Genomic DNA, 12,406 nt, shown 5'->3' with positions numbered 1-12,406 from the left:
AATTCAGAGATTCGGATCGATTCGAATTTCCGAATTACGGTAGTACCAAATCTACCGAATAAATCCGAATTAGTTCGGATTTATTTGTTAGATTCGGATGGCCATGGATTACACTAGTATTGTACAGTATATTAGGTTATATCACTCTGCTATGGGTTACACCTAATATACAGTACATAATACTAGTCTAATACACAGCACATCCCACCTAACACATACCAAAATTCCGAATTTCCGAATCGAACCAAACCAAATCCAGCCAAATGTATTCGAATCCGAATGAATCTGAAACAAATTCATTCAAATTTTTCCGAATTCAAATCGATTCGAACTGAAATTCGAAAACATCCGAATCGATCCGAACCGAAACAAATTTTTCGGCCATGCACAAGTCTAGAAATTGATACAAAATAGGAACAAATATATCATTTTCAATGTTTCTATTTCAAATATTGCATAATTCGAATATTACATTTAAAGAAGGCATTAGAAATACTATTACATTAAACGAGTGTTAGAATGTTGTACAAACATTCTAAATTCGAAACGAACAAACAAATGTGTTAAAATTTGTTTCATTTTTCGAATGTTGCGAAACAGTCGCCCATCCCTAGAGTAAACCAACACGTCAAGCTCTTATTTGTGTATTAAGTGTATGTGGGCTATAAAACCACGCTGTGGCATTATAGACTTCTGAGTGTGAGGTATCTGATGGTCTCCCTCTGCCACTGGTTGTAAAGATAATATACATTGAGCTGGGCTCTTTCTTTTTGTCTTTTAGAAAACCTATTCTCCCAAGTGAACTCTGGATTAAGAAAGATGCTACAATACCTGCAGGATCATTCTGCAAAGATACAACTTTTTTGGAGATGGACCCCATATTAAAGGGACAGTATACTGTAAAATGTCTTTTGCATCAGCTGCAGAGTATAAAATGTATGGAATAGTGCTCCTTTAGGTCATTTTTTAGCTGTTTCCAGTAAATTAAACCATAACCCAATGAAATGGGCTAAACTTGTAGGAAGAGCAAGTCTAATTTGCTTATCTACCTAATTATAAGACTAATTATAAATCTTCCTTATCCTATTTCTCACTTCTTAGTGAAAGACCAATACCTAAAGATAACAATGAAGAACAAACATTTTAGTATCTCTCTCTGTCATACTGGGGTATGATTTCATCTAAACCGTATAGCTTTTCTGCAACTAGTACTTAAAGGGACAGTCTAGTATACATTAAACTTTCATTATTCAGATAGGAATTGTAATTCTAATCAACTTTCCAATTTACTTTTATCATCAAATTTGCTTTTTTCTCTTTGTATTCTTTGTTTAAACTAAACATAGGTAGGCTCATATGCTAATTTCTAAGCCTTTGAGGGTTGCCTCTTATAACATGCTTTTTAAATCTCTTTTCAACACAAAGAGACAGAAAGTACACATGGGCCATATAGATAACACTGTGTTCAGGCACAGAAAGTTATTTAAGATTTAGCACAAAACAATGCTAAAGTTAAGACAATAGATAATAAACAGTCACAATCATGTGATCAGGGGGCTGGAAGAAGGTTCCTAGATACAAGGTAATCACAGAGGTAAAAAGTATATTAATATAACTGTGTTGGTTATGCAAAACTGGGGAATGGGTAATAAAGGGATTATCTATCTTTTAAAACAATAACAATTCTATGGTAGACTGTCCCTTTAAGTTACTGAATTTTCAATATATTTGGGGATACAACAGGCAAAATCAGCTATTTTAAATTACAAAATAAATGTAAAGGATCTATTTGTAAACAATGTAGTACATTCTAGCAAAATAGATCACTGGGAACACATTACAGGTGAGAAAAAAAATTACAGTGTAGTACTATCCAATTAAGTTTAATTCCCTCTATCCCTCCTAGTTCCATAACTGTCTCTTTTTGAAATTCTCTCAAGTTTTAGGAGTAAATTCAGTTAATAAAAAATGCCTAATTACATTCCTTTCTCTTCATTTATACGGTCTCTTTATGAGGGTCTCTGCACTGCAATATCAGAGTGCTTAAAGCTGTGTATGACATCTTAGCAGAGACAGCAGCAAAGATAGCATTGTCTTCAGGGGTATATTTGTCCCTCTTTGGCCACTTCAGAAGATATGAGACTGAATATTTCCCACTGATCAGAGAGATTCTCCACATATATCTGTAGAAATAAATGACCCATTAAATACAGCAGAATTGCATAAAAAGTGCATAATAAAAAGACAATGCAATACAACTTACTCTCAATTTTAAATGAGCAGGTAATTTTTTTCTGGCAAATTTCAAAATTGACTTCAATTTGCTGGCCCCTGTATCATGTGACATGCATACTGAGGTAGGCTCAGTAGCGTGTATGTGTTCTGATCACTATATGGCATCGGTGTTAGACATACAGTGTATTGCTCATGGCAGGTGAAGCCTTCTCACTGGCTTCAGAGGTTTTTCGCTCTACCCATACCTTACAATCTATATTTATTTTCAGATTGACAGTTAAATTCCTATTATATGTAACATTTCTCTCTTCAGTGAAAACATTTTACTGTTGCTCTCTATAATGAGAATAGTTAGCTTTTGATTTCTTCTGGTCAAATTACTGGTGATTATTATATATGACTTTCTTAACTCCTCTCCTGCGGAACTGTGCCATTAACATTAACAACTCCCATGCAGAGCAGTTGTTTGTGAATCCCTAAAGGTCATGGTCTATTTCTTGGACATACAATTGACTATTGCTTAAAACATGCATGGTCATGTAAAAAAAAAACTCTTCCCCTGCAGAGCATTAGGTGGCAGAACGTAATCGATATATTTTCTCACGCAGAGTTCTTGACATTGCACCCTCTCTTTGTGGGGTTAATCACTCTTCCTGCCAAATTGCACAGAGCTATTTTTTATTATTTTTTTCCCTGGTATTCTCTTACAATTAGCTCCTCCCCTGCAGAGCTATTTCCGTTAACTCTACCTCTAAGCCATTTTTAATTACCCTGTCTCATTAGCCCTTAATCTGTAGAACACTATTTATTAATTTCTCTGGTATTTCCTATGGCATACATATATTTTCTGTATTTTATATTGTCATAACACCATTTGTTTTAAGTAAGTGACTCTTCACCCTTACTAAGATATATTTAATTAATACCTTGACTGCAGATAACAAACTTGTAAACTTTTGTTAGGTTCCTCGATTGTATTCTTTGATTGGGATGTAACCTGTGTGAAAAAGAAAAAACGTTATTGAGAGATACAAAAAAAAATGAATGTTTATAAATACTGGAAACTACTTAGTGCTTTCCGTTTGATTTTGACAGTATATGAAGGAGAAAAAAGGACATGAAGGGGTAAAATATGCAAAAATGTTGGAGAGAGAGATCACCAAGTCATGTCAATTAGAATGGGCTACTTACCACCTCTTTTGGCTAGCATCCAACATATACATCCTGTAGAGAGTGAAAATATTCCTAAAGCAAATACTGCAGTAGAGATGCTGATCTTCATGATCTGTGTGGAGGTAAGTCCAGGTTCTACATAGCAAAGATAATAAACAAGTTACAATAATGAATCCGCGCTCATTCTAGGACCAAACACCAGGTTCAATGGGTCCCTTCAAAACCCAAAACTTTAAAACAAAAAAATATAGTAGAGATAGAAATGTTGCACAAATGAAAGTTATTATTTGCTAAAGTTCCTGAAACCTTAGAGATCATAACAACCACTTCTTGTCACAACCCGAGGAGACACCCGTGGATACGTAACACCAGAACCACTTTTGATCTTTCACAACGCTTATACCAGACAACCCCATAGTTTGCATTTATTGGGGGGCCTGGGCACTTGTATTCTCAAGTACTGCACATGTTTGTTTTTGGTTGTTTGTTCGCTTTTTTTCTTTTGTTCTCCTTTACATCCAGAGTATACAAAAGAATAGCGGCACTGAGGACTTTTAAAGACTTTGTTCGTTTTGGACTTTCTTAGCCATATCTGATGTTAAGGTTTTTTATTGTTATACCTTTTGTACATGTATATATACATATATATTAGGTATTTATTAAAATATTTTTACTAAGGACCTTTACCGATTAATAACTTTTATTTGCACAACAGTTCTCTATTATATTATTTTGTTCTACATAAAAAGAGGAAATGCTCAGAAATAAAAGGAGAACAGAATGGTAATGGTCAGAGTAGGACAAGAGGACATTATTTTGCAAGAAGGGCAACAATACAAGAGAAACAGAAATAAAAAGAAGACAGATAGTTTTGTTAGACACATCACTAAGCAGTCTGGAGACAGACACAAGAAAACAATGACATAGAATAAGTTCTGCTACTAAAGTTAGAAAGGAGTATGAATGAGAGTAATTTTTGTAGATGGTTATCAGGGATCCAGATGGCCGGTACCTAATCCTCATAGGCACATTATATAATAGCCAGGTCACACTAGCGAGTGTGTACGCACCCAACTCTAATTAAGGGATATTCTTTAAGAGATTCACTAATATACTCCTAGAGGAGGGTAAGGGATCACTTATAGTGGGGGGGGACTTCAACACTACACTACACTACACTACACTATACTACACCCAGCTATGGACACCTCCACAGGCTCATCATACATTTCCCGTAATACCACTAACAATGTAAAAACATACCTAAAAAAACGCAGTCCTACAGGACGTCTGGAGAATAACTCACCCGGAAGATAGGTCTTATACTTATTACTCCCTTCCCCAACAATACCACTCATGAATTGATTAGTTTATGATGGACGTAACTAGTCTCTCAACAGTTATTATTTTTTGCTATTAATAAAGGTGTGATTATTTTTGCACTTCTTATCTCAGTCTGATTCCTGGCACCCTGACATTACGCAAGGGCCAAGCATAGTGAACAGAGGCCCTTTAAATAATAAGTGATGACATCACAATTCTGAGACTGCATCCTGTCTCACATGGATGATGTACACCAGTCTGGCCATAAAAGGAAGTGCAGGAAATGAGCAGCATCACACAGTATGCACTACAGTCAGCAAGAGAGGTGAGTAAAATGGCTGCCAGCAGCATATGGCAAACAAAACAGGTAAAAACCCTGACAGTAATGTCAGGGTGCGAGGAATCAGACTGAGACGAGAAGTGCAAAAATAATCACGCCTTTATTAATAGCAAAAAATAATAAAAAGTCCACAAGTCAAATAACAAGCCAGGAATCAAAACCAGAGCTGGTAGTCAGACGAGCCGATTCAGGAGCCAAAGCGAATAGTCAGATGAGCCAAGTCAGAAGCCAAAGCAAGTAGTCAGGAACAAGCCAGGGATCAGGAACCAGGAGGGACGTCAGACAGCCAGGTAATACACAGGAGCTCTCACAAACAGGTCTGAGACAATGCAAGGGCAAAGCATAGTGAACAGAGGCCCTTTAAATAATAAGTGATGACATCACAATTCTGAGACTGCATCCTGTCTCACACGGATGATGTACACCAGTCTGGCCATAAAAGGAAGTGCAGGAAATGAGCAGCATCACACAGTATGCACTACAGTCAGCAAGAGAGGTGAGTAAAATGGCTGCCAGCAGCATATGGCAAACAAAACAGGTAAAAACCATGACAGTTGAATACAGATGTAAAAATGTATGCAAAACTTCTAACTGACCAACTGAACCAAATTCTCCCAAATATTATTGTAAATGACCAAGTGGGACTTATCCCCACCAGAGAAGCTAGAGACAATACGATCCGGGCCCTCCACATCATTGAACACGCATCGTCTAAACAACTCCCTCTTGCTATAGTGTCAACGGACGTGGAAAAGGCCTTTGACCGTGTCTGTTGGCACTTTCTCAAATCAGTACTGGCAAAATTCGGTCTAGGCGACTCCGTCATCTCCAAAATATTTGCATTATACGGGGGGGGCTGGGAGTCCCTAACCTAACTAGATATAGACAGTCTATTTTACTGCAGAGAATTACAGATTGGTTTTCAAATTATGATCAAAAAGCTTGGGTCCGCCTAGAACGTGATATAACGGGTTTTACACATCTTGGAGCCTTGTGCTGGGGGCCAAAGACCAACAAATTAGTCTCCCCAAATTGCAACTCAATCATATATGAAACTTTTAGTATTTGGGAAAAACTCCTAAAGGCTTACCCCCGCCTCTCCAGTAGACCCTCTCCATTAACCCCTCTCACCGATAATCATGACTTCACCCCTAGGCTGGGTCAAATAGGATATTTAACTAAATAAAATCATAGATCTCTAATGGCATACCAGCTAGGAAATGAACAAAGATGGTTCACTGTTGATGAGCTAAAAGAAAAGGGCTCACCTTTCTACAAGACTGGTTCAAACTCTACCAGTGCCACTCATATATAACTAGTCATCCAAATAGGAAAAACATAATGAGACCACTTACCCAATTTGAATCTTTATGCAGTAAACATACCCCAATAACTCATACTCTATCACAAATGTACACCCTCTTGCAGAATCAGTCAGTAGGCCATACCCCTTATTACATGGACAGATGGGAACATGAACTAGGGTTACACATCACCCCCTCAGAAGTGAATCGGATACTAGCCAACATTACTAAGACCTCTATCTCCAGTAGAATGCTTGAGACAAATATTAAGCGAATGCACAGATGGTACCTCACCCCAGCCAGATGCCATAAACTATTTAGCAAAGTCAGTAACCAATGCTGGAGGTGCCATTCCCAGATGGGAACAATGTCACACATATGGTGGCAATGCCCAGTCATTGCCCCTTTCTGGACAAACGTAATAAAAGAAACAGCTATTTATTTAGGCCCCAAAATTACTGAGAACCCTCTCTTATGGCTATTTAATCTCACTCCTATACAATTCACCACCTCTCAAACTAAATTATTGCATATTCTAATTAACAGTGCAAAAACACTTATAGTCAGAAACTGGAAAACACCTATATTACCTTCCCTAGCGTAATGGCTGGACCAATGTCAAACTGTCCTGAATTTAGAAGAGTATCACTATATGAAAACCAAAATCCTATGGGATTCCTACATAGCAGACAAATTTAAGAAGCTCCCTAACCCTACACACTCCCCACAACCCACAGAACCAGTGGTTGCGTGACGAGATTCTGTTTGTATTCAAAAGCCCTACTATGTGGTCATAGTGACTATACCCGCGGCATTCTTGAATCTATGTCACCTAATGAATCTATTATGAAAGCTATTGTCAACTTTTGTTATTTCATTTGTTGGTTTACTGTTTGTTTTATTGATTAACAATACCTGCACTTTAATAAATCGGCCCCAAGGAGTAAGGACTTGGGACAGTGATATGTTAGATGGATTCCAAAAGACATCAAAAGGACTAGGAGAGACTGATAGAAGTGGTTACTACAAACAGAAATACGTAAGAGAACCCACATAACACACAAGAACAAACAATTGAGAAACAGGTGACTGGAGAAATATATTATAGAAGAACAGAAGACTTAAGGTTAAAGGGACAGTTTACTCAAAAATGTTCTCCCCTTTAATTTGTTTCCAATAATCCACTTTACCTGCTGGAGTGTATTAAATTGTTTACAAGTAGCTCCTTTACCCTTATATTGGCATTTGAAATAGTTGATTTAGCCTGTGGTATCCCCACCTATTCTCAAAGTTTGTGGCCGCAGTTCCAAGCTATAGATAAGCTTTGTAAACACTGCCAGCAGAAGAAATTACACTCCCAGTGGGATATAGCAGACATAAGGTAATACAATGTGGATTTTCCCTTGTTCTCTCCAAGTACTGGTGATTGTTTTATGGACAGATATAAGATAAAGAAACATGTATATGTACACAATGTGATACAGTAATGAGATCTGATTATACCTACAGATATAAGATAAAGACACATGTATATGTACATAATGTAACACAGTAATGAGATGTGATTATACCTACATATATAAGATAAAGACACATGCATATGTACACAATGTGATAAAGTAATGAGATCTGATTATACCTACAAATATAAGATAAAGACACATGCATATGTACACAATGTGATAAAGTAATGAGATCTGATTATACCTACAGATATAAGATAAAGACACATGTATATGTACACAATGTGATACAGTAATGAGATCTGATTATACCTACAAGCTCAACCCATTTTATTAGGTTGTGGCTTCAAAACACAAAATCAGAGCTTTAATATACACAAATAAACCTTAAAAAGCTAATTTTCATACATTTTTTTACTCTACAGTTGGTAAAAAAAGCAATTGTAAACACATTAAGGGAAAAACTATTTTTTACAGTATAATGTCCCTTTAATAATAGACAGTGACTCACCCCATTTTTGCGACATAATTTCCTTTAAACTGGAATGGTGAACAACACACTCGTAATAGTCTCCAGGTTTAGAATCTCTCAAATTTAGCAGCGCCATAAGTTGGTAGGTCCAGTCTCCAACAGCATTAGCCTCAGTGTAGTTAACGACGACAGTGTTTTCATTCTTTACCCACGCTACTTTAATGTTCTTAGGATAAAACCCCCAAACATGGCAAACCAGCATTTGAGTGTCTGTATCATGCTGGGACTCGGGTGGTAGACCATCATGGATGGTTGAACTGTGGTGAAGAGAAATAATAATGATGGATGCCAGGAGAAACCAGACCTTAGAAAGCAGAAGTAGGTGGATAAGTGGTTTAGTGAAAGCAAAAGAGTGCAAGAAATTATATTTTTAACTGAAACATAGAAACATAGAATTTGATGATAGATAAGAATCAAAAAGGCCCATCAAGTCTGAATATAATAAAGAAATATGTTGAAAAATTATAAATATTAAACTGAGGCATAAATAGTCCTTTCTTTTGTTCCACAGCTCATGAGATTTTTTTTATTAATTATTATTCCTCTCTTCACAGCTTTTCTCCAAATGTTGCCCCTTATTCCTGCACTAATTAATTCATATTCCCTGTATATTGGTTCTTATTAGAAAGGTTGCAGTGAAAGCAATACTGTTGCTGTGATGTCACCATGGCTGTGCAGGAATGTTGCAGGCAACTTTACCACTATGGAGACAAATTCCCATTAAACTACAAGAAGACAGTAAATCATTACAATGAATGCACCCCTCTAGGGTATTCAATGAGTTAACCCTAGCCCTGACCCTAATACTTATCAATGTCGATAAATCTAACCCTAGCCCTAATCTTAACCCTAATGCCACTTGCTAAAACTAACCTAAACTCCTAACCCTAAAACTAATTCCTAATCCCTGTCTCTAACCCTAACCTTACCTGACATTACCTTCTTGTACTATGATGTTGTGGTTAGCAAGATCTTGCACACTCATGATCTCCAACCACAACATTTTGACTATGAGATTATGGTTGGCAATCTTGCAGCCATTATAATGAGGTTGGATTCCCATATTTTCTTTGCCTTTCTTCTTGCATTCCCTACTCCCTTTTCAACTATAACCAGTCTGAAGATTCATAAGAACCATGGATAGAATACTTGTTATAAAGTCAGGAACTTGATTGCCAAGTTATGGGCAAGAGCTTCACAACGCCCAACAACAAATACTGAAAAAATGGAATTGTTGACATGATTAAGGAATTTAATTATCACAATATGTTTTATCCTCTAGGCCCACTTGTAATAATAGCCCTTTATTAACCCCTTAATGACCACAGCACTTTTCCCTTTTCTGTCCGTTTGGGACCAAGGCTATTTTTACATTTTTGAGGTGTTTGTGTTTAGCTGTAATTTTCCTCTTACTCATTTACTGTACCCACACATATTATATACCGTTTTTCTCGCCATTAAATGGACTTTCTAAAGATACCATTATTTTCATCATATCTTATAATTTACTATAAAAATTTTTATAAAATATGAGGAAAAAATGGAAAAAACACACTTTTTCTAACTTTGACCCCCAAAATCTGTTACACATCTACAACCAGCAAAAAAACACCCATGCTAAATAGTTTCTAAATTTTGTCCTGATTTTAGAAATACCCAATGTTTACATGTTATTTGCTTTTTTGTAAACTATAGGGCCATAAATACAAGTAGCACTTTGCTATTTCCAAACCATTTCTTTTCAAATTTAGCGCTAGTTACATTAGAACACTGATATCTTTCAGGAATCTCTGAATATCCATTGACATGTATATATTTTTTTTTAGTAGACAACCCAAAGTATTGATCTAGGCCCATTTTGGTATATTTCATGCCACCATTTCACCGCCAAATGCAATCAAATACAAAAAATCGTTCACTTTTCACAAATTTTTTTCACAAACTTTTGGTTTCTAACTTAAATTATTTACAAACAGCTTGTGCAATTATGGCATAAATGGTTGTAAATTCTTCTCTGGGATCCCCTTTGTTCAGAAATAGCAGACATATATGACTTTGGCGTTGCTTTTTGGTAATTAGAAGGCCGCTAAATGCCACTGCGCACCACACGTGTATTATGCCCAGCAGTGAAGGGGTTAATTAGGGAGCATGTAGGGAGCTTTTTGGGGTTGTTTTAGCTTTAGTGTAGTGTAGTAGACAACCCCAAGTATTGATCTAGGCCAATTTTGGTATATTTTATGCCACCATTTCACCGCCAAATGCGATCAAATTAAAAAAAAAGTTACATTTTTCTCAATTTAGGTTCTCACTGAAATTATTTACAAACAGCTTGTGCAATTATGGCACAAATGGTTGTAAATGCTTCTCTGGGATCCCCTTTGTTCAGAAATAGCAGACATATATGGCTTTGGCATTGCTTTTTGGTAATTAGAAGGCCTCTAAATGCCGCTGCGCATCACACGTGTATTATGGCTAGCAGTGAAGGGGTTAATTATGTAGCTTGTAGGGAGCTTGCAGGGTTAATTTTATCTTTAGTGTAGAGCTCAGCCTCCCACCTGAAACATCAGACCCCCTGATCCCTCCCAAAACAGCTCTCTTCCCTCCCCCACCCCACAATTGTCCCCGCCATCTTAAGTACTGGCAGAAACTCTGCCAGTACTAAAATAAAAGGTATTTGGCCCTTTTTAAAAAAAAAAAAAAAAAAAAAAAACATATTTACATATGCTGATGTGTAGGATCCCCCCTTAGACCCCAACCTCACTGATCCCCCACCAAACAGCTCTCTAACCCTTCCCCTCTGCCTTAATGGGCGCCATCTTGGGTACTGGCAGCTGTCTGCCAGTACCCAGTTTTGTAAAAAATGTGCCTTTTTTTAAAAAAAAATGCCCTTTTCTGTAGTGTAGCTTTCCCCCCCCCACCAAGACCAACCCCCAACCCCTTCCAGATCCCTTAGATTATATTTTAATATTTAAACTTTATTAGTTTTATTTACTTTTAACTTTATGTTTTTCTGTAGTGTAGCGGTTCCCACCCGTTCCCGCCCCGTGCACCGCGCCCGCCCACCAACCGCCGTGAACGCGCGCGCTCCAGTGCGCGCCCCCCCTAGGTCCCGCCCCCGATCCCGCCCCCTCCACTCCACACAGAGCATCGATGGCCGCCCACCCGCCTCCCACGTAAGCTCCCACCCACCAACGATACCGGCCATTGATGTCCGGTGCAGAGAGGGCCACAGAGTGGCTCTCTCTGCATCGGATGGCCAAGGGGGGTTATTGCAGGATGCCTCCATATCGAGGCATCAATGCAATAACTGGAAAGCAGTTGGAAGCGAGCCTGATCGCTTCCAACTGCTTTCCAGACCAAGGACGTACGCCACACGTCCTCGGTCATTAACTGTATTTTTTTTGAGGACGTGTGGCGTACAAGGTGTTATGGGCTCCATGTACCAAGCAGCGAAAGCTGCTCCGGAGCCTTTGCGGGGCAGGTTCGCATATGCAAGCCTGCTTCCCGCAATGTAAGAAGCAGCGGTCATTAGACTGCTGCTTCTTACACCCTACGCCACCTCTGAGGAGGTGGCAAAGGAAAATCCCAGAGAGCTTGCTCGCTCTCGGTGATTGACAGCCCCTTCAGTCATGTGATTGGTCGTGCGAATGAAGGGGCGGGCATTACACACTCCGATGAGTGTGTAATGATACATACGGGCAAACGGATCAACAGATCTGCTGCCCGTGTGTAGCGAAGGCTAGTTGAGAAGCGAGTTGAGAAGCTGTCCGCCCGCCGCTTAGTACATGGATCCCTATGTGTTTATGTTCTATTTTTCAATAAAAAAATAACAGGTAGCGCAATCCAGTGATTATGTAACATGACTGAAGCGCCAGAGGGTTGGTCACAAGAGGAGCACTGTTAAATGACACAGGCAAGCCTAAAGTTTATCGCACAAATGTTTGTTTAGCTCATTTGAACAAACTGTATCAGTCTATGCTGTATTGTGCTTCGACCCTGAATGACTGTAACCCTTTGATTACTTTAAAGGGACATG

The 12,406-nt window shown here is 38.2% G+C and overlaps 1 protein-coding gene across 1 annotated transcript in view; it reads right to left on the bottom strand.

Moving 5' to 3' along the window:
• Window positions 1-1,867: 1,867 nt before the first annotated feature.
• LOC128636566 (HLA class II histocompatibility antigen, DM beta chain) overlaps window positions 1,868-12,406 on the bottom strand; it is a 64,120-nt gene continuing 53,581 nt past the window's right edge. Inside the window, 5 exon segments of the mRNA XM_053689560.1 lie at window positions 1,868-2,183; window positions 3,162-3,232; window positions 3,427-3,543; window positions 8,350-8,574; window positions 8,577-8,627. Coding sequence (XP_053545535.1) covers window positions 3,195-3,232; window positions 3,427-3,543; window positions 8,350-8,574; window positions 8,577-8,627 — 431 coding nt within the window. The 3' untranslated portion in view covers window positions 1,868-2,183; window positions 3,162-3,194.

Source organism: Bombina bombina, chromosome 7 (assembly GCF_027579735.1).
Source record: "Bombina bombina isolate aBomBom1 chromosome 7, aBomBom1.pri, whole genome shotgun sequence".
Lineage (NCBI taxonomy): Eukaryota > Metazoa > Chordata > Amphibia > Anura > Bombinatoridae > Bombina > Bombina bombina.
Note: the sequence above shows the minus strand (reverse complement) of the source record. Positions and strands in the feature narration are given on the sequence as shown.